The sequence below is a fragment of the Mastigoproctus giganteus genome, chromosome 4, assembly GCF_048544385.1.
Source record: "Mastigoproctus giganteus isolate SK-2022 chromosome 4, ASM4854438v1, whole genome shotgun sequence".
NCBI lineage: Eukaryota > Metazoa > Arthropoda > Arachnida > Uropygi > Thelyphonidae > Mastigoproctus > Mastigoproctus giganteus.
In genome coordinates, this window is record NC_143578.1 from 204,764,105 (window position 1) to 204,790,339 (window position 26,235).

The following is a 26,235-nucleotide window of genomic DNA, read 5'->3' on the forward strand; positions in this document are numbered from 1 at the left end:
TTGGGTTACTGCTACCCATATGCAGTACTTTGCATTTGTAAATGTTAAACTTCAGTTGCCACTTCTCAGCCCATCTGCCTAACTTTTCTAGATCCTGTTGCAGTAGCATACTGTCTTTACTGTCATTAACAACCCTGCCAACCTTTGTATCATCTGAAAACTTGGACATTAAGTCTTATATACCTTCATCGATTGCGCCTCCATAAACAGGTGGGAACGAGCAGCAGTGCATAGCATACGCTTCTTGATTAGACCGGGGTTCGAGCCCATCACCACCAAATACAGAGGATGCGGAAAGGTCAGGGAATGACTACTGCATATTCCCGGAGCAATATGGCCTTAATTGCTAATGCTCCTTAAAAAAAAAAAAAAAAAAAAAAACCTTCATCGATATCATTGATAATTACACAAAGCAACAATGGGCCCAGAACCGAACCCTGGGGGACTCCACTATTAACATTACTTCACACAGAGCAGTGTTCATTTATTACCACTCTCTGCCATCTCCCACTCAACCATCCCTTTATCCATTGCAGCAACTTGCCCCTAATGCTGTACTGCTCCAATTTGTACAGTATGTGCAACAGTATCAAAAGCATTCCAGCAAAGACCTGAAATTGGATGAACGCATCGATTGAGAATGGGTTTGATTCTCGCAAGGTTTTGTTGACAGGTGGTACCCATGAGATAATTCTAGGTGTGGTGCTGTTGAATTAAAAAAAGGAATACTAGTCTGAGAAAGGAAGGAGACACCCAGGCGATTATTCCCACTAGTGATGAAGTATTCTTTTGTCTGGTTATCATTTGTTTTACCCAACTTATCATGTAAAGCAACCCCGGGGGCTCACATCTGGTGAGTATGGGCTTGGCAAACCCAGGGTCCTGAGCTGGATATCATCATTCTTCTCTTTCTTGGTGATACCCCTCTCTCTCTCTCTCTCTCTCTCTCTCTCTCTCTCTCTCTCTCTCTCACACAGACACACACACACACGGGGGTAACTGGGGAATTTTTTTTTTTTGGCTGGTGCAGCATAAGCTTCAGGCTTCCTTGTACCATATGGCTAATAATAATAATAATAATAATAATAACCAGATTTCGAGAAACTTGGTGTCATTTACCCTTTCAAATGGTTTTACTTTGTATATTATTTCGAAATCTATATTTAGTGGTTTATTTTTTGTTCTAAACAAACACCATATATTTTGATTTTTCTGGATTCAGTATAAGCTGATTCTTTTGATGCATTACAGAGAGCAAGGCAGAGAATTTGAGTTGAAGCTGATTAGGGTCTTTATCTGTGATCAGGATGGAAATATCATTAGCATATGCTACTAGATGGGAACATGGAAGGAGAGAGGGAAAAGTCATTGATATAAAAAACAAATAGGACGTGTGTGAGAAGTGAGTCTTGAGATACTCCCCGGGAGAAATAACAAATGTTGGAGTATGACTGATTTGTTCCTATGACAAATGATTGATCATTAAGGTAGTCTTCAAGGAGAAAGTTAATTTTTCCCTCTCAAGCCAATATTTTTGAGTAAAATATTACGATTTATGCAATCAAAAGCTTTAGATTAGTCCAGGAACAGTGCTATTGCATAGTGACCCTTTTCAAGACTATCAATGATCCTTGAGCAGAAGTCAACATTTTTGCCAGATCAGTGGATATTTTTGAACGTTAGGCATACTGTTGTTGATGGATGAGCTCATTTATTTCAAGGAAACCCATGAGTCTGTTATGAAGAATATTTTTGAAAAATTTTGCAAAAACTGAGAGGAGAGCTATTGGGCGAAAGTTGTTGATAGAGTTGCAATGGTTTCCCTTTGGAACAGGGATGATGATTGCTTTTTTGAATTGAGAAGGGAATTTACCAGACTGAAAAGGAGAGATTGAATATATACTTCAATGGTATAAGAATTGAGCTGAGGACCTTTTTCAGCAGAGAAGGAGATATTTCGTCAAAACCAGGGGCTCTCTTTTCTTTCAGTTGATGTCCTGCTTCTAAAATCTCTTGATTCGAAAGGGGAGCGAGAAAAAAAAGAGTTTTTGATTGATTGAGAACTTGGCAGAGTCTCTCATTTCATTGTCTCTGGAGTCAAATTCGTCTTGAAAGAGGTTATTCACATTTGAGGTAAAGTGGTTACAGAAGGCAGTAGCATTTTTCTGGTCATCTGAAATGAGTACCTTGTTCTCGACCACATCAACAACGTAGCTCTGTGATTTCAGTTTACTTCCCAATAAAAGCTTGTTCAAAACTGTCCATTTTTTTCTTGCTTGTTATGATACCTGTAAGTTAGGAACTATAGTATTTTCTTTTCTCTGACTGAATGTAGTCGGTGACTGTTTATGTACATTGGGTATTTATTTTTATCTGCCTCGATTCTTGTTGTTCTAGCTATTCTTGCAAGGTTGTCCCTTTTTTTTAACATGTTACAAATCTTGTTTCAGGTGAACCGGCATAATTCCCCTCTTGGCCTGGTAGTGGTTCCCCCCCCCCCCCCGAGCTCCTGATGTATGACACGTATTTTTCATAACTATTTAGAATGTGCTTAAAGAAGGAGTTAGTCACAATTTCACAATTTCAGAATCACTTGTAGCAAGCACTCCATCCCACGTAGACTGCTTGGAGGTCATAACACAGCTTATTGAGAGAGTCTGGATTGATAGGTCTGTAAGTGTGTATGATCCCTTCCACATTTGCTTCATTTTCAATTACCATTAAGATGGGACGGTGATCAGAAATAGTTGCATCAAGTATTGCTTAGGTGAGAGAGCATTCCCCAATTACGAAGTCAAGAGAGGAATTGTGGGACTCTCCCATTCTAGTTGGGATATCTCCATCAGTAAGAAAAGCAAGCTTTTTATTGATGTAGAAGTGCTATTGAGAACATATGATTTTGTATGAGCCATACCGTACTGAATACAGAAACTATATGTATTAATCCTTTTTATTTTCTGAAAAGCAGAATTCATGCCTTGTTTTCTAATTTTTGAAGTACTTTGGATGACTTGCTTTACTTTTATTGATTCTGTCATTTTCCCTGGCACAGAGGTTAAACTTACATTTGTATAGTTATCCAGTTCATTTTTTGAACCTCTGAATATAAGATATATTTTTACAACTCCAGCCCCTCAACGTGGGCACCTGTACGTGGTGAGGGGACCTCCCAGTAATGCTGCTGGTTTTCCAGATTAGCATCACTGGGATCTAACGTCCATACCTTGGTTCCAGGGTTACATCTGTGGAATCCGGCGTGTGCAGCCATGCGCCGCGACCCGTGGATTTCGGAAAGGGGGATCCTGGTGGTTGAGGGGCCTATCCTTAATACACCACTTTGGCCCCTGCTTTAACAAGACGGGTGGTCCCGGACCGGCCCGACTGGGATCAATCGGCGGGTGGTACTTACTGCTAGGGTCAACTGCTTTCCAATAAGTCTCCCTCCCTTTGGTCCTGGGACGGGATCAAGGCTTATTGGAAACGTGGGTATGGTGCCTCTAAGCTAACTTTGTGTCCCATTCGTGTACGCAGTACCTGCTAGTTCATGAGTGGGCGTCACCTCGTAGGGCTCCGTGGTGGATGAGGTACTTAGGGCATCAGAAATTTTTATTTTTACTCCTATGAGTAATTTAAATCTTATTTCTTCTGAGGCCCCTACCTAATCGAGATCATGACGCAGAAAACACCTCTGCAAAAAGAAGCAGGACTGAGGAAACACCACCATCAGTGACACCGCTTTTCCTCATTCTCCATTCCACCGGAGAGCAGTCAATTGGAAAGATGTCACCCTTCTTTATCCAGAAAGGATTAGAGGGGTTGGCATGTTCACCTAAATCTGTAAAAAGACTGCGTTCTGGCAACCTTTTGGTCGAAGCTACAAATATTAAACAGGCTGAAAAAATCCTGAATGCCACATCAATAGGGGGAATACCTATCATCGTAACCCCCCCACAAAACTTTGAACTCTTCAAGAGATGTCATTTCAGAGTGGGGCCTTCTTCATGTTTCTGAAGAAGAGATCTGCTCTGAATTAAAAGACCAAGGAGTGACAGCTGTTAAGAGAATGTCGATATGCAAGGATGGGAATCTCATCCCTACCCGAGTTCTTATCCTCACGTTTAACACCCCACGGCCTCCAAGTTCCATCAAGGCAGGCTATCTAAACTGCCCAGTGAGGATTTATATCCCAAACCTACTGCGGTGTTTTAGATGCCAAAAATACGGCCACTCACAAACATCTCGTCGTGGTAGCCCTGCCTGTGCTCGATATGGTGTTAAAGACCATGAGAGTAAGGAATGTTCAGCTCCAAAACCGATCTGTGTCAATTGCCAAGGAGAGCACCCCGCCTACTCTAGAGCATGCCAGCGGTGGAAGGATGAAAAAGAAATACAAAAACTGAAAACAGAGCTGAATATCTCCTACCCAGAGGCCAGAAAACATATCCAACCAATAAATAGTGGGAAACCTTCATATGCCGAGAAGGTTTCTGCAAAGTGCACTGTCGGGACACAAACTGAGATGACTATACCACCAAGAGAGTCATTCACCCCGATTGCACGCTATTTATTGAGTTCACAAAAGCCCACCAAAAACACACAATCAGCTGCCACTCCTATATCCGTACCTCCTAGTGCTCCACCACTACCAAAACCAAGTGGTAAAGAAAAGCCAAAAACTTCAGAAGAGTCATTCGTGATACCAGAAACAGTGGATGTAGAGAACAAGGAGGTACCGGATGAATCAGTCTTGGAACTCTTTGCAGAGGAAGAAATGTACACCGGACAGCGTCCATTCTTCCCCAAAAAAGATAAATCCAAGACTGACAAAATAAAGCCCTCAGCACCTTGGAAGCCGCCTGATGGACCCACCAAGCCAAAATAATGGCTAAATTCCTACAATGGAATTGTCGTGGATTCCGGCGAAATACTGATGACATCAAGGCCCTTAAAGCTTTACAAGGAACTGCCGTATGTTTCTTCATGAAAGATTTCTGACCTTGTATGGTGTCGGCATGTCTTTTGAAAAGAATTCAGATTTTTTCTTTAGTTCTGAATGTTTCTTACGTCAGGGTAAATTTTCACAATACATTTACCCTGTCAGCTTCTGAAGTATATGTAGCAACATTATTGTTGTCACTCCCTGACTTTTGTTCTGATTACCGAATTGTTCACAGTAAGATATATAAAAATATGTATTTTTTTCTTCTTAAAAACAACGATAATATAAAAAGTAGCAGAAGAATGAAAAACACATCCAAGTTGCCGTGAAAGCACCGAATTACAAAGCAGAATAAAGCATGTGTGCAACAGACTTGCTATTTACTGCCACTACATATTCGCACCTTTGGCCTTCAGGCAATTTCAGGATTTCTGCTGTAGGAAGCACGAATTAAGAGCTAGAAGTCAGCTATTCCAGTCTGCTGGCGAGGCTAGTGGGAGCCAGACGTATTCAATTCACTAAGTGGATTTTCTTATTTATTGATTTGAAATTATTGTTTTTCTAAAACTTTTGATTTAAATTTAGTAGTATAGCATTATTTTGTGAATTTCTGATTAATCTGGAGTATTTATTCTTTACTCGGCTTTGTAATTACATAAAAGTATCGGTAAGGGTATCAAATCCACGTGTTACAAGTTGCAGCTCGGCTGAACGAGAAGTTCTAGGTCTATAAGTAGCTTATAGACCTAGTCAGTATCGTTAGTTTATTATGAATTGAGACAGCGAGATTTGGAAGTTAAATAATACTTAAATGTCCATAGATTTACCGTTCGTAACTTGCCACCATTTTTATACGATAACGTTATATCCTGAACTAGATAGCGTTAGTATAGTACACCTAATTCTGTTTTTACACGATAGTTACGTTCCTGAAAAATACGTGTAAAAAAAATTCATGTAAAAAAAGACATTGGATTTATGGAAGAAAAGAAGATTGGTTCCGGATCTAAAAAATCAGTAAAAATAATTAAAAAAAACACATAAAAATATTTGTTTTAAGCTTATTATTTTATTTCAACAAAATACACGTTATGATATGTAATGAAAATGTATTAAAAATAAATTTGTATGCATATGAAATAAAAAAAATTCTTCATGAACAAAAAAAATCTGTTTTACACATAACAAGATTTTATTCATTTTCACTTTCTGATAATAAACGGCGCATACGTTTGCATATGACTTGAATATCACTGCTATCACTAGAAATGTTGTGGACATTGTCTTCTTCCTCTATTAATGAAATTCTTTCTGTGATCTCTTGAGCAAAATCAGCACAAGTCTCCTCTGGTGCTGATGTTTCACCGGTTTTATGAACGAATTCAGTTATTAATAGTTGTGTTCGTGTTTTGGTTAGGCCGTTATATAATTCTCTGTAAGAGGCTGTCAGCAACTTCAGTTCACGTTGAAACTTCCCAGCGCGTTCCTCATTAGGGTCATGTTTAACAAAATGTTTACCTAATTTTCTGGCCAGTTCCAGACCTTTTATTAAATCTGCATTTAGAACAGGATCATTTGCTTCATTATCACTACGTTCTGTAGGATAAGGAGTCCCAAGGACAACTTCTAATATTTCATCTTCGCTTAGGGCTTTGTCGGTTAACAATTCATCAATATCTTCAAACGATAGATCATCGAATCCTCCACCAATTTTGTGTGCCATTGTAATGATGTTGGGAAATTCGGTCGTATTAGGGATGATGGGATCTTTGCTTTTTACACATTGTGGCCAAACCGCTTTCCAACACGCATTTCAAGTTGCTGGTTTTAATTCAGTTAACGCTAATCCAACTTGACTGATACAATCCATAATTGAGAATTTCTTCCACACATCAATGACTGTTAGTGTTTCGTCATTCAGTTTGTCCAAAACTTGTTGGAACATTCGTTTTACATAGTATGTTTTAATTGTCGCAATTATACCTTGGTCTAGCGGTTGTATCAAAGATTATTAGGTGGCAGAAATAAAATTTGTACGTTTGGGTGTTCCAAGACAGAATGGCAGGGTGCATTGTCAAGAATCAGAAGAACTTTAAATTCCAGACCTTTCAAATTCATATAACGTCTGACTTCTGGGACGAAACATTTGTTGAACCATTCTGTAAAGATAGCAGGGGTCACCTAGGCCTTCTTGTTTGCCATCCAGTGAACAGGCAGTTTATTGATATCTACACCTTTTGTTGAACGTGGGTTTAGGGCTCAACTTACCAGCAGTGGTTTCAACATACGATCTCCTGAAGCGTTGGAGGAAAATAATAAGGTCACACGATCCTTAGCTACCTTAAAACCACCAGCAGTTTTCTGCGATTTGGCTACATACGTTCTGTTCGGCATTCGTTTCCAGAAGAAACCAGTTTCATCTGCATTCTACACTTGATCAGGAGTGTATCCTCCATCTACAGTAATTTTTGCAAGTTCCTACAGGAATACTTTAGCAGCCGATTCATCTGCAGATGCAATTTCACCTTTAATTTTTATATTATGAAGAGCATTCCTTTTAAGAAACCCTGTCAGCCAACCTGTACTTGCAAAAAATTCATACTTTCTGTTTAACTGAGATGAAGTGCTTGGCTCCTTTTCTTTAATCTGTCTGTAAATTCTTAATGCTGTTTGCTTGATGGCATTTTCATCTACTGATACTCTTTTTTGTGACTGATCTTCTATCCATATTACCAGGGCCTTTTCCATTTTTCCTTGACAATATCTCTTGTATATGATGATGAATTAACACTTACTTTTGTTCCAGAACATACTGACTTCCTAATTGCAGCTTAATTTATCTTAATAGTTCTTACGGTAGCTTCGTGTACACCAAAATGCTTTCCTACAGACGTAGCCCCTTGTCCAGTTGCAAGACGATCTAAAATTTGAATTTTAAGTTCCAAAGAAATTGCTTTCCTTTTCATTTTGGTACTAGGCGAATTATTCGACATTATATAAGGGCTACCGAAAAATATCTCAGTTATAATTAATAAAAAAAAGGTATGAAAAATTTGTAAACTTACAATTTATTGACTATTGGTGAAATTAATAAATTTATATGTGCACAAATTTCACTAAAGATTCTTTCACTTTGAAATAGAGCTTACTACTACATATCTTCCGAAGATACAATGCACGAATTTTTTTTTTTTTTTTTTAATGTGAACCCCAAACACGAGAGGTATTAGAACCTATAGTACTTAGTACCGTGCTTGGGTTGGAGGTTGAGAAGACGAAAGAAGATATTTGTTGACATTGGACTTGAACTTCTGAAGATTGTAATTTTCAGGAAATACGTATGAAGGAAGGTTGTTCCCGAAAACGGCAGTTGAATGAATAAATGAGGAAGATGAAAAGTTGGTTCTGTGGGTTTGGAGTTGGACAGTAAATGGATGTTGGCTGGTGGCAGCACGTGTTTGGACTGTTTTGAAAGAGAGAGCGCAATGATAGAAGCCAATTCAGAAGAACAGTGCCCATGGAAGTATCTGTAGAAGAGGCATGCAGCAGAAACAGTACATCTATGAGAAAGCGAGTGGAGAGACTCTGTCAGAGATGAATCATTAATTAACCTAACTGCCCTCTTCTGGATGGAATCAAGAAGCCTGAGAGGGGTTTTGGAGGCACCACCCCAGATGTGGGAACAATATTCCATGGCAGGGCGGATTTGCAATTTATACAGAGTGAGCAGCTGTTTGGAAGAAAAGTAACACCGAGAACGAAAGAGAAAACCAAGTTTTTTAGATGCAGAGGAAGCAATATTTGTAATGTGCTTGTGCCAAGAGAGATTAGAAGTCAGGGTAATCCCCCAAAGAGATGTATCATTTTGCCTAGAAATCGGAGTGTCACTAAAGATAAACATAGGAGCAGAAGAATTCTTTTGGCGAGATATAAGACAAGACTGAGTTTTAGAAGGGTTGAAATCAACTAAGTTGTCTTTGCCCCACTGGAGAATTACCTCAAGTCGGCATTTAAGGAATTGGTAGCAGATTTTCGAAAAGTTGAAGCTGATTGAGCAGGACAAGGTTTCTCAAAATGGAAAGTGGAATGCTATCATCGGCAAAACTATGGATAGAATTTCCAGTCAATGGAAGGAGGTCATTAATATACAAGAGGAAAAGAGTGGGGGAAAGAACTGAACCTTGGGGGACACAGACATTAGTGGAGAAGTTAGAAGACAGAGAGCCATCTACCATCACCCTCAGTGAGCGATCAGAGAGAAAACTGGATAACCAATTACTAAAAACAGTTGGCAAACCATAAGATAGAAGCTTGTTTAGAAGACCTTAATGCCAAACACGATCAAAAGCCTTTGAGATGTCAAGAGCAACTACTTGTGTTTCACCGAACCTTTACATTGAATTAGTCCATAAATGCGTAACATTTATGGACTAATTATTCCAAAATATCACACTAATTAAGCCAGAATATCACCAGTGCATCGACACTGACGGAATCCATACTGGCAATCGTTGATCAGACGGAAGGTTTCTAGGTAGTTTAAGAGTTGGCGGTTAATTGATTTCTCCATTACTTTAGAAAGAGTAGAAGTAATTGCAATGGAACAATAATTGGGTGGGAGGGATTTGTCACCCTTTTTAGGTACTGGCTGGATATGAGCAAATTTCCAATCAGAAGGAAAAACACCTTTGGAATAAGAAAGTGAAAAAAGGCGGCAAAGAATAGGAGTAAGTTCTGGAGCACAGGTTTTGAGAACAAGTGGAGAAATACCATCAGGACCTGGAGCTTTCTAGCATCAAGATTCTACAAAATTCTTCTGATATCCTTTTGACGGAAGACTACAGGAGGCAATGAATGGAGTGTGTTGGGAATGGTGGGAGGTGTTTTACCAAGATCATTAATACAAAAGCTAGAAGAAAAATGGGATGCTAGCAGGTCAGCTTTATCCTTGGCTGAAGTGACAACAGAACCATCTGGTTTGGACAGAGGTGGGAGCAGAGATGGGCAAAAGTCGCGGCCAATAGCTTTGGCAAGAGACCAGAATGCTCGGCTACCATTAGGGAAAGATGCAAGTTTTCTACTCTTAGACTGTTCAAACTCTAGTTTGGACTGATTAATAACTGCTTTACAATTGTTGCGAGCTTTGGTGTAGGCAGAAAATGGCACTGAAGAATTAGAAACAAGCCAATTACGATATGCAACATTCTTTACTTGAACAGCCTTATCACATATGTTTGAAAACCAAGGTTTAGATACCGTAGATGTGCATCAAATTCAATAAAAAAGTTGATTCATAGATACCTAGGCGTACACATTGGTAAACAAAAGCACACGTTTCAAAATGCACACACTAGCTGTTATCCAATCTATTGGTGCCTGTAATATAGAAATGATACTAATATGCCACAAATAAAAAAATTTTTCTTAAAATTTAGGCAAAAAAAAATTCATAGAAATCGTATTAAATTAAAATGACTCGCATAAAAAGAGAATGGAATATTTATTTTGAATTCGTGTTAAATCAAATTCGTGTAAAAAAAGTTCGTGCAAAAACAGAATTAGGTGTATAGTATATAACATAATATTGTCAATTAATCAGTAAAATCTATTAATTTTGTTAAACTTCGTTGTCAATTAAATTGTACTTTTAACTAAATACATATAACGACTTAGATTACAAACGTAACATAATTAATTAATACATAACTTGATACGGAAGTTATATAAACGGAACTCATAGATAATACTAGATACTGAAAAATATATATAGCCGTGGTGGCGAACCTATGACACGTGGGTCAGATACTGACCCACGAAGGCTTTGTAAGTAACCCACGTGCATGCGTTTATTGTAATATTGGCCTACTTTTTTTAATTATAACAGAAAGAAAAGATAATCGAAAATATTAAACAATTATAAAATATAAATATGTAATGTCCGATTTATAAAAAAATAAATAAATAAAAAAAAATCCACGTGGAATGTGGACGTCGGCAAACAGTGTTCTATTGTTTGTTATTTGGTTTTTAGGAGCATTAGCAACTAAGGCCATATTGCTCCGGGATATGCGGTGGTCATTCCCTGACCTTTCCGCATTCTCCGTATTTGGTGGTGACGGGTTCGAACCCCGGTCTAATCAATAAGCGTGTGTTACGCACTGCTGCTCCTTCCCACCTGGCTACGGAGGCGCCTCAGTGTTCTATTGTATTAAACTATGCGTGTGGGTGACGCATTACACTGTGACATAAACTTGGCGTGTTTTGTCATTGCATTGAAGAACGGAGATGTATTGAGCTAGTACAAAGTTACCAGCTCGCACTCACGCAGTATTGGACTAAGAGGCAGACTTGACATACGCATCTAGAAGCGTTAATAATGAATTGATTATAACTTAATTTTTTTTTGTCAAATTTTCTCATCTACATAACCAATGTAAGTATATTAAGTGGGCCTATGCTTATAAAAGTTCATCTAAAATTATTGCATCCTACATATATAATATATATGTAGGTTATAAAAATATATATATTATATATATTTTTTGCAAGCGTAGCCCTCAACTATGTCAGTGGTTAAAAAAATGAAAACTAACGGTACAAGCTCCAGACCATATCAAACAGAATGGTTTGATAAATATGGTGTGGTTGAAAAGAATAAAACAACCGTGTGTGTTATTTGTAACGAAAAAGTCACCTCTCGTACATTCAATGTAAAAAGACATTTTGAAAAGTTGCATTCAAATCTCGGCTTCTCAACAGTGAAGAAAGAAGAGAATATTTTTTACTAAAGCAAAAACAGAATGATTCACAAACAAGTGTTTTAAAAACTTTTTTGACTCTGAAAAATAACATTACAGCTGCTAGTTTTCAAGTAGCCCATTGCATTGCTCGCCATGGGAAACCGCTTTCAGAAGGAGAGTTTGTAAAACAAGCATTTTTCGAATGAAGTGCTACTCTGTTTTCAGAGTAGCACTTCATTCTAAAAATGCTACTCTGTTTTCAGATTTTAAAGAAAAAGACTTGATTATAAAGCGTATAAATGAGTTACCAATAAATCGCAATACTATTAAAGATTGAGTAATAGAATTAGAAAGAAATATTTCTTCTCAAATACATAACGACTTAAAGTCTGTAGAAATGTATTCGATTGCTTTAGATGAGAGTACTGATGTAAATGGTTATGCACAACTAGCAGTTTTTGCTCGATATAATGCAGGCAATATAATGAAAGAAGAGTTAATAAAACTAATAACACTGAAAGGAAGGTGTACCGGCCTTGATATTTTTAATGTATTTGATAATGCATTTAAAAAAAATTGTTTCTGTAACAACAGACAGTGCTCCCAATTTGGTGGAAAAAAACATTGGTTTATTTAGCAGCTTAAGAAAAATATTAGACATTCTCTGATAGAATTTCATTGTATAATACACCAGCAAGTTCTATGTGCGAAGCAAGGTTTAAAAACATTTTCTAATGTAATACCAGTTGTAATTAAAGTTATTAACTTTATAAACGCAAGAGGTCTTAATAAGCGAGAATTTGCACAATTATTAGAGGAAATTGAGTGCCAATATTCTGGGATTTTGACATACAACAATGTTCGATGGCTCAGTTGCGGCCACGTTCTTAATCGGTTTGTCATTTTATTAGATGAAATAAAGCTCTTTTTGAATGAAGAAAAACAATAGTTATGATGAATTTTCAAATATACATTACCTAAATGATTTAATGTTCTTATGTGATATCACTCATCTTTTCAATGAACTGAATGAAAAAACTTCAGGGACATGGACAAATTGCATTAATGATGTTTGAAAATAACAAAATATTTATGAAAAAACTTGACAACTTTACTAAAGATTTAGAAATAAGCACCATGAAATATTTTCCTCAATTACAAAAACATTTTCAAAACACTAAAGATTTTGAAAATATTCTTGACATTCAAGAAAATGCAATTAAAAAATATTTAACCATTTTGCAAGAAATAAAACAAGCTTTCCATGAGAGATATAATCAATTTAAAAGTTTGGAAAATACATTTCGCTTTATTTTATGCCCACAAAAGCCAGAGTATGATACAATGCAACTAAACGATTTTATGTGGCTAGGTATCACTAACTTAGAAATGGAATTAATTGAATTCCAAAGCAGCATAGTGTGGAAAAATAAATTTGAAAACTTGATTTTCAAAGTAGAAGGAAAAATTAAAGTAATGCAGATAGGCCTAATGAAGATCCCACAATAAAAGTTGAAAATATTATATTAAACGCATGGTATTCTTTACCAAACAATTTTACATGTATAAGGAAACTGGCTAACGCTCTTCTCACAATGTTCATGTGAAAAATTGTTTTCCTCAATGAATTTTGTTAAACCTTCCAACAGGAATAAACTTGGAAATGAATTGACTGCAAAATGTATTAAAGTAATGAACACGAAGTATGTACCTAATATTAAGAAACTGTCTGAAAGTAAGCAACAGCAAATTTCGCATTAAATATACTTTTATCAACTTTATTACACATACTGTATCTGTAATTATGTTAATTATTAATGAAGAATATTTCAATAAAAGCGTTTTCTTTTATTCCTTGCTCATTCAAATACTTTGTGCAGATGCAATACTGGTCATGATGTCACCTGGTGCGGTACAAGGTATCAAATCAAGCTTTGATATTTCCTTTTTTTTTTTTAGCTCTTCACTTGCAAAAGTTAGTTATAAATCAAAAAGGAAACTAAAACCTTTTTTGGATTATTTCAAAAGTGAGAACCAAAAAGATTCAAATGTCAACTTTATCTCTTACCAAAATGTTTGATGTTTCCAAATAATTGGCACCCTTTTTACCACCCCCCCCCTTTCTAATTGAGACCTCCAACTTATGACTCACAGGCTAGTATTTAAAAAAGAAATAAAAATAATTGACACACTCTTCAAAAAGGTTCGCCATCACTGATATATAGCATTATAACTGTGTTGGGATACAAGTTTAGGGTTATAATTTTGTACTGAAATTGAAATTTTATTGAAATTAAATCGAAATCATGACTCAGACCAGAGCAGCAAAGCAAAAGGCTCAAGCTAATGGGAGTGCATTGGCTCAGAGGAGAACTGAGGTGGGGGGGGGAAGTTGCCCTCTGAATCACAGCCTTTTAAAATGCACTGCTTGCATGATGTTTGTGGAGGAATCAGGTACAGGACATGATATTGCCATGGGGGATGTCTTTGTGTGTGTGCGCGATGCAAGGAGTGTAACAAAATCAGGCGACAACTCAGCGTTGTTATGGGCCTATAAGAGAGCTTGAAGGACAGGGTGGATGCCCTCAAAGGATCTAAATTGAGGCACCCATCAAGCTCTCAGCTGCCTACATCAATGCCAAAGCTTGCACTTGGTCATCACGCAACATAGCGGCAACCCCCAAGGCAGAATGTGCTGGTCCCACAGGAACTAGTAGTTGTTGGTGACTCTATTGTCAGGGAAAGGGTGACATGTTTGTAAAAAGGATAGGTGGAACAGGACCAGGGTAGATCTGCCAGGGGCAAAGGTTTATGATGTTGTAGAGCAGATATCATCTTTTAAGGGCAGAAAAGGTGATATAGTTGTACACGTTGGCACAAATGAAAATGAAGAATAGGAGACTGGCAGAATTACTTAACAAGTACAGGTCACTGTTGAAAAATAGCCATGAATTAGGGTTGAATTTGAAAGTGTCTGCAATTCTGCCCAGACACGATAGGAGGGAGTATATGATGAGAGCCCTGTCGATCAATTCGGCCCTGGAAACATTGTGCAAGGCTCAAGGGGTAGAATTTTTTTCAGCCTGGTCTGTACTTGTTAACAGGAGAGACTGCTTCTACAGGGATGGGATACACTTAAATAGAAAGGGTGCAAGAATGTTTGCTGATTCTATCGAGGCAGTGTTAGTTGGGTCGGAAAACTGTTAGTTTTGGGGGGGGATACAAGGACTAATAGATTAACAGTAGCCACTGGCAGAGGTGAAAGTGATTCTTGCACTGCTTCTATTGGAATGAGCAGAAGCCTGAAAAACAAGATGCAGGATATTTCAGAGACTGCTGGAGTCATTGCGGTACAAGTAAACACATGGGTTGTGTTAGGGTAGCTAAGAATAGAAACAGGTGCATGTATACTTGCGTGTAAACCAATGCTAGGAGTTTGGTAAATAAATTTGATGAATTTGAAGTATTGCTCAAAGCATCAAAGGCAGATGTTGTTGGGATATCAGAAACGTGGTGTCGCACAGATATAAGGAATGCAGAAATGGAATTTGGGGAGTACAACATCTACAGACAGGATAGGAAGGGAGGAGGGGTTATGCTATTAGTTAAGAAACACATAAAATCCAAGGAAGTGAAGCCAGTCGACATTGCAGGACAGTGCAGTGTTGAGTCAGTTTGGTGTGACCTAAGCATTGGGAGATCAAAATTGAGAGTAGGAGTGTGCTATAGGCCTAGATGAGTATAATAAGAAACTGTACAATGAAATAGAGTGGACCAGTAAATCAGAGTCTTATAATGGGGGATTTTAATTTCCCAGATATTGACTGGAATATGTGGGATGGTCACTCATACACTAGCAAGGCTTTTGTGGATTTATTGGATGATTATTTTCTACATCAGCATATTTGGGAGGCAACTAGAGGGAATAATACTCTTGATTTGATTATCAGTAGCAGATTCTTCGTGCATTAAGAATCTGCAGATAAAGGAACCACTGGGTGGCAGTGATCACAGTGTGCAGAAGTGGGATTTACTCAAAGAGGTAAAGGGAAGGGTTACTGCTTTTGTAAAGGCGACTATGATGGTCTGAGACATATTTAAATTCTATACAGTGGGACCGACTGATGATGTTACGAACAGCAAATTCAAAATGGGAAGCATTCAAAGAACTTATCTTGGAAGCTACTAGGCTTTACATACCAATTAAGAAATATCAAAGACCTTCATATTATTTACTCGAGTCAGTTTTTTCCTTTCTTTTCTTACATCTATATCAAGTGTGCATCTTAACATTCTGTGATCAATTCCAACATTTACCTTGTTCAGGACAGTAACATCATTCAAAATATATCTTCTATTAGTGAGGATGAAGTTGTTAATCCATTTAGACTCTTCCATGTGTTAGTTGTTAATCCATTTAGACTAGACTCTTCCATGTGTTAGTTGTTAATCCATTTAGACTCTTCCATGTCCACTCCCTCTTCACCTTTTCTTGAAAAAAAGTGTTCATTAAAGACAATCCTCGAGATTCTGCAAATTCCACAAGTCTTTCACCTCTTTCACCAATTCCAAAATTTCGTATAGTTCCCCTTTTTGCACTGTTTTGTCTTTTTCCAACTTTAGCATTGAAGGCCCCCATAATGATAATGTAGTGGGTTTTCTGCTCATCTAGAAAGCTCTCAATTTTGGTGCCTCCATAGCCAGGTGGGCAGGAGCAGCAATGCATAGCACACGCTTCTTGATTAGACCGGGGTTTGAGTTATGTCACTTAGGTGACCCGTTATCACCAAATACGGAAGATGCAGAAAGGTCAGGGAATGACCACTGCATATCCCCAAAGCAATATGGCCTTAGTTGCTAATGCTCCTAAAAACAAAATAACAAACAAACAAACTCTCAATTTCGATGTACATTTCTTCAACCTCTTCATCATCATGGCTCGATGTTGGTGTATAAATCATAACCTTTAGCTTGTACCTCTTAGAAATCCTGAGTATTAGTTTTAACACCCTTGGTGATGTACTTTTGAATTCCAAAATGTTGTTTTTTATATCTATGGACCAGAAAACCAACTCCACCTTTGCTCCTTTCACTGTTTCCATCGGGGTGCAGCAGATTTCCACTTGATAAACTTATAAGTGATTCATTTCTTCTTCTTGTTTCAGCCAAACCGATCATATTCCAATTCACATTTTCTAATTCCTTTTCCAGCTCTAATGTCCTTCTTCACCGATGAGTGATCTTACATTGTAACAAGCCAAGTTCAGTTTCCGTGCATGGCAGCCTGATCATACCCAAAGATTTTTAGCACCCTCTGATTTCACTCCGATCCTCTCGCTGCCGTAAGAGTGGGAGTGAGAGCCGCTGGGGACTGAGGGCCATTTGTTTCGTCGTGCTGTCATGTGCTGGAGGATTTGGTCTTTTTCTCTTCATGCTGACCAGGCGGCTTGAAGAGAACCACTCTACACTTTCGTTGCCACCTAAGTGACATAACAGGGTTTACCATCGAGAAGGTGTGCATAAGTGAATTTTAGGGAGGCAGGCCAAGCAGACTTCTCTTAAATCTTCTGTAATAGAAAGATATTGGATGGATCCATCAGTGCTTTACACTGAGTGTCTGATAACACACAGAATACCCCTTCCCTGTTCCCCTCTAAGCCCCTATTCTTGCATAGAATTCACCAAATTGTCACGTATAGCGAAATGTCATATAGCAAACTGTCTCATACATTCTGAGCTCGTGACAATTTGGTGTTATCCGTGTAGTATGTGTTTACATTAAGTTATAGATATTACAGCTTAATTTAATTTCATAGATTAATGTAATTTTACTTGCCACTAAGGGACTGGAAAAGTTGAAAAGCATATGGCAACTTTACATTAGTCTTAATCTGTAGTGTTGTCTTCAATTTTAATCACATGGTCAACCAAGAAGGCAGTGATATGTTAAACTTCCTTCAAGTTTGATTCCACATATAATATGCCTTTCAACTGTAATATGATACCTCTACCATGGTCAGGGCATGAAAGGATTGACTGGATCCCTGTGCGTAGCACACGCTTCTTGATTAGACCGGTGTTCGAGCCCGTGACCACCAAATACAGAGGATGCGGAAGGTCAGGGAATGACCACCGCATATCCCTGGAGCAATTTGGCCTTAGTTGCTAATGCTCCTAAAAACCAAATAACAACAACAACAACGGCTAGAACCCTGTGGCAGAGCCCAGCTAAAACAATGTCTTACACCAAGCTGATGTGACCCAACACTACAAAACATCTTATTATATTAATCCATTTTGCAAAAGTGCATATAATTTTTTTGTAATGTGTTTACAAGTTACAGATATTGCAGTAATGCTGTTTAATAATACATAAAAAAAAAAACAAAAAAAAAACACACCACCTGCACTGGGAGACACATAACTGTAAAGTATCTGATACAACCCAGTAACTCACAGGTATAAAACTTTAATTATTACTAGAAAATGCAGCCTGTAGATGCTTGTGCATAAGGTCACACTGTAAATATGTAAGTTGAACATTTACATAGTTTCATATGTATAATTTATAGCACTAATTTTTTTTATATTTCTGTTGTTTAAAAATAGCATTTTTATAATTTACAAATTTTTCGGAATGTAATCGCTCCCTTTTCTCATTACTGTAAGTATTTTATGTTCACATTTTTGCCTATTATAATGGTTTGCCAGTTCCTAATCCCCGAGGATGCGGAAAGGTCAGGGAATGACCACCGCATATTCCCGGAGCAATATGGCCTTAGTTGCTAATGTTCCTAAAAACCAAATAACAACAACAACAGTTCCTAATCCCCATGATCATTGAAGGGTATGCGTAATTTAAAAAGTTTGATTCTTCAAACTTTTTAAATACTTCAAATCATCCCTCTCCTAATTACCATTCCACCCTTGTACAGAAATTCTTTAACACGGCACTTTTTTTATACTATTATGGTTTGTAGTAATTTTGATGTCATTGTATTGTAAGGCCAACAGTATTGGGATCTACGAATTACAGTGCAAACAGGAAGTCTGTGTCACTACTGAAGTCCAAATGAATACTAGATATGAACATGAGAGTGTTGAATACTAGATATATAGCACTGCAGAGACCAGAAATAATGCTCATATTCCATAACAACATTGCTGACTTTTGGTTTCAGATTTTGTGGTGGAAACCCAGACAATATTGGTGTATTAAGATAATTGGGTGGATAAAGTATGATGAGAACACTATTGGAGACTCCTTTGGAAAAGCACCTTTTGGAAATTGTTCACCAGCAACACAGCCGGTGAACAATTAAGTTACATATAAGCAAATGTAACTTTTAATAACACAACTTATAAATTGTGAATGAATTCAGCAGTTGTCCTTATCTTACACTAAACTAACAAAACAGACAGATGTTTAGATGGATTCAGAAGGTAAAAGAAAATAAATATAACCTGTTTCACCAACACAAGAAATATTTCCAGTGGTTTCCCTGTCATGCTTAGCTTAGAATGAACAGTGTCTTTGCTTGACTGTCCATCCTAAACTGCAATAGTAGCAGGCACTTTGATTTTATATATATATATATTTACACACACACACACACATGCGTGTGTGTAAATATATATATATATATAAACAGAAGAAGAGGAAAAAAAAAAGGATGAAAGGAGCAAATTTAGATGGAATAGGGCTACTGACAACACTGGTCGGCATCAATTTCCCACATTCCCATTTAAATTTTTTTTTTCCCTGAAAACTTGGGAGCAGTCTCCGTTGAACACGGCGTGGAAAGGTTTCACCAAGATATTTCTCCAATGAAAAAAGATACCGGGGGAAATGTTGGAATCTCATACAGGAGACACCAATGGATGATTATAAAGTTGGGGGGAGCCCAACAAAATAAGTGTTTTGTTATTCATCAGATAAACATTTTTGTAAATAGAGTAAGGTTAATAGACCCATTGTTCAATATTTACTGCTGTGAGTAACATTTTCTTAAAATATATGAAATCTTTTTTAATAGATTTTTTTTCGAGCCCCTGATCACCAAATACAGAGGATGCAGAAAGGTCAGGGAATGACCACCGCATATCACCGGAGCAATATGGCCTTAGTTGCTAATGCTCCTAAAAACCAAATAACTAACTAACTAGATTTTTTGACTTGTCACAGTCTCTCGATGCGGAAGCAACACACCCTCCCTGGAAAGTTTTCAGTGTCGTTTTTCCTTTATGACATCGCTTAGGTTCTACAGTAGAGATGCATATGCCTTCTCAGTGATTGTCTGCTTGTGTTTTAAGTAGTGAATGTACAACATTCCCTCAGCATCCCAAAAAATGGTGACCATAATCTTGCCAGTTGAAGGTTGTGTCTGAAATTTTTTGAGTGGGGGACAACCCTTGTGCTTCCATTGAATTGATTGTTGCTTGGTCTCAGGATCCCAGTGATGAACCCATGTTTCATTACCCTTAATCTGGAGATGAAAGTTTCAGGATCCCTTCCATAAAGCTCTAAATTCTCCTCACAACACCTTACTCCGAATTGTTTCTCCACATGGTTCAGAAATCTGGGGACCCGCCTTGCACTGACCTTAGTCATCCCAAAATGTGGAAGGGAGAATGGTTATAACTGTTCCCTCAGATATGTCACATTCCCTAGAGATTTGGGAAACCTTTAAACATCTGTCATTCAGCACAAGGGCGTCCACCGCTTGACACATTTTTGGAGTCAATGGCTATCACAGGCCTTCCTGGATGTGGATCATCTTTGATGGACTCTCCACCCCACTTGAATTGTTCTGACCAGAATTTCACATGGTATTGTGAAAGTGCACTGCTGCCATACATAGCCACCATCCTCTCATGAATGGCCTTTGGCCCATTTCCTTCTTTGGTGAGAAACTTGATGATTGAATGATACTCCAATTTCAGCAAATCCATAGTTTGTTATAGGCGTCTTCCTTCCTTCTGCTACAGCAGCAATACATCCTAAAAAACATAGTGGGATCAAAATTAGTATGATTCAAGTTGAGATATGTAGGAACGTGATAAATCATGAATCACTAAAATATAACTATGGGAAGTACCTTAGGTAGATAATTTATTGAATGCCCCTCGTATATAGATTGCAAAAGTCCAGCAAAGGCTTAGTCCCAGTATTGTTGGGTGTGTGTGTGTGTGTAAATATAAATAAATACATATATATAAAAATCCAAAAGTTATAAAAGAAGGTTATATAAAAGTGTTAAAGATTCCTTCTTCACAATACATAGTTTATTCTTCTGTTCCTTATCACTCTACATTGTTTTTATATATATAAACACATATAAAATACACATATCAGATACATACGTTTTTTATTCTTCTTATTATTTTTTTAATTAGGTAAATGGGCGAAAATAGCAGCACATCTTCCTGGTCGTACTGACAATATGATTCTTCAACGATATCGAATTATCAGAAAGCACTGTCCTGAAAAATTTACTGATTTAGTAAGTGTTACAATTTTCTTCTTTTTTTTTTTTTTTTTTTTTTTATCCTATTGAACCTTTCAAAAGATTAAATTAATAATTTATATCCTGGTTTTGAAAATTTGTGTTCCTCAGATACATAGCCCTCAATCAAACCAAGGTGTCCAATTGCTGCACTTCAGAGGTAACCACCCCCACCAACATACTCACAACGCTGTTGTATTATCCTTTTAGATGTGATTATGCTGGTTAGCACAAGGGAAAAAAATCATAGTGATTTTTTTTTATTTTATCATAACCATTATTGATATATAATTTTATATTGAATAATTCTTAACATAAAGCAAACACTTGAAAAACATTACTATATTTTTGTCTGCTCTGTAATTGCTGCTCACAGATGTTAGACAAAATTTCATGTTAGTTTCACTACATTATAGCATGTTATCAAAAGATGGTTTCTAGGACTTAAATAATTGAACAATGAGAGACCAAAGAGTTAGGAAGCATGTCCACAATTTTCACACCAGAGAATTACAAATAATTAGTTGTAATTTTCTGGTGTGAAAATTGTGTGTGTGTGAGAGAGAGAGAGAGAGAGAGAGAGAGAGAGAGAGAGAGAGAGAGAGAGAGAGAGAGAGAGAGAGAGAGAACTGGAGCCAGAAAATTACAAATAATTATTTGTACTTTCTAAAGAAAACCAGCCCGTCCTGCATCTGAAATGGTGATGATCACTTCCACCCTGGTGGTATTCTGAATAAACATGTACAGAAAATTCGAAGATGATTGTTACACAAACTTGGCATGAAGAACACTCACCTTGTCACGTGGGAATGAAAGGCAGTGAAATAATTAGATTTACCATTTTTTAAAGATAATTCCAAGAGAAACGAATCCTGATAATGAATATCAGTATTTTTGATGTTTAAGCATCTTTGGCGACACCTACTAAATTTCAGACGGTAGTAAAATCAATTTGTCATGATTTTGTGAAACAGAAACGTTGCCAATGACATGATTTCCATCTCATGACAAAGAAAAACAGTCAGGAGAGGAGATCGTGGGAGGTGGTCCTGCAGATCACCTACTAAATTTCGGACGGTAGTAAAATCAGTTTTTCATGATTTTGCGACACGGAAATGACATCATTTCCATTTCAGTATAAAGAAAAATGAAGTCAGGAGAGGAGATCATGCAAAGGATCATGGGAGTTGATCTTGGATGTGCCCAGAGCTGACATAAACCAGCTGGTGGCAGAAAAACTTTTATGATTCGGGCAATATCAGTTAGGTGGCATTGGGCTAACCATTGCCACCCGTGGCAGAAACCTTTTGCTAACCAGAGCAATGGATATCTTAAGGGCAGCTCAATGTAATGATCTTGAGATGTAATCATCTCAAGACCATTACATTCATGTGCTTCAGCCTTACTAGGTAAAGCACATGTGATTTTTTATTTTTTTTTATTTTTGTTACAATATAATGCAATTTAATACAAATAAAAACTTGAAACTTCATTTTTCATTTTTATTAGCAAGTGGCCCCTAGCCAGAAACTGCCAACTCCACTATATACAGTTCCTCCTTAAATTTATTTAACCTATCAACTTCCACAACGACAGATGGAAGTTTATTCCAGCAATTAACCACCTGCTAGCTAAAGGCAAATTTCTGCACATCTATTCTACATCTGTCTTTCCTCAATTTGAATTTATGCCCCCTTAGGTTCGTAATCTGAACAAGTGAAGAATCCCATCAGAATTCAGCGTGCTCAACCCATTCAAGGCCTTATACACCTCAATCATATCACCTCGCAGGTGCCTAGTCTCCAGCTGCTGCAATTTGCAGAACTTAAACCTCTCTTGGTAAGAGGATCCCTTCATTCCCCTCAGCAATCTTGTTGCCTGTCTCTGTACACGCTCAAGCAAAAGCCTGGGTGCGAGGTTAGCCTGTGCGAACATTGCTCCTGAAAGCTCTTGAAACGGAGAAGTTTTTCCTGATTTATTTTCTGCTTTATTAGTTTAAATTGTCATATTAACTTATTTTCTAGAGTAGCTTTATATTCCTAGTTACGATACTTAGTTTAAAGTTTAACTTAGACAGAGATTTTGTAGATATTACTTAGTATCGGTAACGGTATCAAATCCACATGTTACAAATTGAACGAGAGGTTTTTTTTTTTTTTTAACCAAATTTAGTCGCTTTATTAACCGATTGTTATATCAAATTATCTTCTATAAGTAGATTATAGATCTAGTCAGGATCCTTAGTTTATTCTAAATTGAGATAGCGAGATTTGGAAGCTAATCGATACTTACGAGTCCGTAGAAATACCGTTCGTGAATTCCCGCCATTTTTACACGATAGCATAAGCTTAGTGTAGTATAGTGCATAATATAATATTGTCAATTAATCAGTAAATCTATTAATCTTGATAAACTTTATTGTCAATTAAATTATATTTTTAACTCTAGATATATATATAATGACTTAATCGTAACAAATAATTAATACATAACTATAGTGGTACACGTGATACGGAAGTTGTATAAAGGGAACTCGTAGAAAACAATAGATACCGAAAAAATATATATATAACATAACTGTTTTGGGATATAACTTAAGGATTTAATTTTTGTTTTGAATTTTATTGAATTAAATCGGAATCATGACTCTGACCAGAGCAGCAAAGCAAAAGGCTCAAGCTAATGGGAGTGCTGTGGTTCAGGGGAGAACTGAGGGGGGGGCAGTTGCCCTCCGAATCACAGTCTTTTAAAATGCACTGGTTGCTTGATGTTTGCGGAGCAGTCGGGTACGGGACATGATACTGCCAAGGGGGCTGTCTTTGTGTGTGCACGATGTAAGGAGTGCAAGGAAATCAGGCGACAACTCAGCGTTGTTATGGGCCTTTATGAGAGCTTGAAGGACAGGGTGGATGCCCTCGAAGGAAATAAATTGAGGGGCCCATCAAGCTCTCAGCTGCCCACATCAACGCCAGAGCTTGCACTTGGTCATCAGGCAACACAGAGGCAGCCCCCTAGGCAGAATGCGCTGGTCCCACAGGAACTAGTAGTTGTTGGTGACTCTATTGTCAGGGAAACGGGGAACATGCTTTGTAAAAAGGATAGGTGGAATAGGACCAGGGTATGTCTGCCAGGGGCAAAGGTTGATGACGTTGCAGAGCGGATATCATCTTTTAAGGGCACAAAAGGTGATATAGTTGTACACGTTGGCACTAATGATATTAAGAGTAGGAGACCGGCAGAATTACTTAGCAAGTACAGGTCACTGTTGAAAAAAAGCCGTGAATTAGGGTTGAACTTGAAAGTGTCTGCAATTCTGCCCAGACACGATAGGAGGGAGTATATGATGAGAGCCTTGTCGATCAATTCGACCCTGGACGGATTGTGCAAGGCTCAAGGGGTAGAATTTTTTTCAGCCTGGACTGTACTTGTTAACAGGAGAGATTGCTTCTACAGGGATGGGATACACTTAAATAGAAAGGGTGCAAGAATTTTTGCTGATGCTGTCGAGGCAGTGTTAGGTGGGTCGGAAAACTGCTAGTTGGGGGGGATACAAGGACTAATAGATTAACAGTAGCCACTGGCAGAGGTGGAAGTGATTCTTGCACTGCTTCTATTGAAATGAGCAGAAACCTGGAAAACAAGATGCAGGATATTTCAGAGACTGCTGGTAGTCATTGCGGTACAAGTAAACACATGGGTTGTGTTAGGGTAGCTAAGAATAGAAACAGGTGCATGTATACCTGCGTGTACACCAATGCTAGGAGTTTGGTAAATAAATTTGATGAATTTCAGGTATTGCTCAAAACATCAAAGGCAGATATTGTTGGGATATCAGAGACGTGGTGTCACACAGATATAAGTAATGCGGAACTGGAATTTGGGGAATACAATGTGTATAGAAAGGATAGACAGGATAGGAGGGGAGGAGGGGTTATGCTATTAATTAAGAAACACATAAAGTCCAAGGAAGTGAAGCCAGTCGACATCGATGGACAGGGCAGTGTCGAGTCAGTTTGGTGTGACATAAGCATAGGAAAATCAAAATTGAGAGTAGGAGTGTGCTATAGGCCTAATGACTCTGATGAGTATAATAAGATATTGCACAGGGAAATAGAGTGGGCCAGTAAATCAGAGAGTCTTATAATGGGGGATTTTAATTTCCCAGATATTGACTGGAATTTGTGGGTTGATCACTCACACACTAGCAAGGCTTTTGTGGATTTATTGGATGATTGTTTTCTACATCAGCAGGTTTGTGAGGCAACAAGAGGGAGCAATACTCTTGATCTGATTATCAGTAGTGATTCTTCATGCATTAAGAATCTGCAGATAAATGAACCACTAGGTGGCAGTGATCACAGTGTGTTGAAGTGGGATTTACTCAAGGAGGTAACTACCATCAGAGGTAAAGGGAAGGGTTTTTGTTTTCGTAAAGGCGACTATTATGGTCTGAGACAGTATTTAAATTCTATACAGTGGGACCAACTGATGATGTTACCAACAGCAAACTCAAAATGGGAAGCATTCAAGGAACTAATCTTGGAGGCTACCAGGCTTTACATACCAACTAAGAAATATTGTTCAAGGTTTAGGCCTAAATGGTTGTCAGATGAACTAATGAGACATGTGGCAGAGAAGAAAAATGCATGGGATACATACAAATTAATGGGTGACATGGAAGCCTATGATAGATATAAGTTGGTCTGTAACCAAGTCACAAAGGAGATTAGGCAAGCAAAGGCAGACTACGAAAAATCCTTGGCAAAGGATGCAAAGAAAAACAGAAAAGAGTTCTTTACCTATTTAAACTCAAGAAGGAAAGGGATGAATCAGATTGGTCCACTGGATATTGATGGTTCAACAGTTGAGGATCCTGCTCAAGTGGCTAACAATCTAAATGAGTATTTTGCATCTACATTCATGCATGACGAGTTATTCAGGAAGGAGAATGATGTAGGTAAAGTAAACATTGGCAGTGAGCTGGATGATTTTGTAATAACTGAGAGGAAAGTGGAGGAGAGATTGTTGAGGATAAACATAAAAAAGGCAC

General features: G+C 37.8%; 1 protein-coding gene across 1 annotated transcript in view; it reads left to right on the forward strand.

Annotated features, from left to right (window-relative positions):
- Pbp95 (proximal sequence element A Pbp95) overlaps positions 1-26,235 on the forward strand; it is a 542,864-nt gene that overhangs the window by 362,106 nt on the left and 154,523 nt on the right. The window contains exon 15 of the mRNA XM_090372002.1: positions 21,076-21,182. Within this exon, the coding sequence (XP_090228128.1) occupies positions 21,076-21,182 (107 nt within the window). The remainder of the gene's footprint in view (positions 1-21,075; positions 21,183-26,235) is intronic.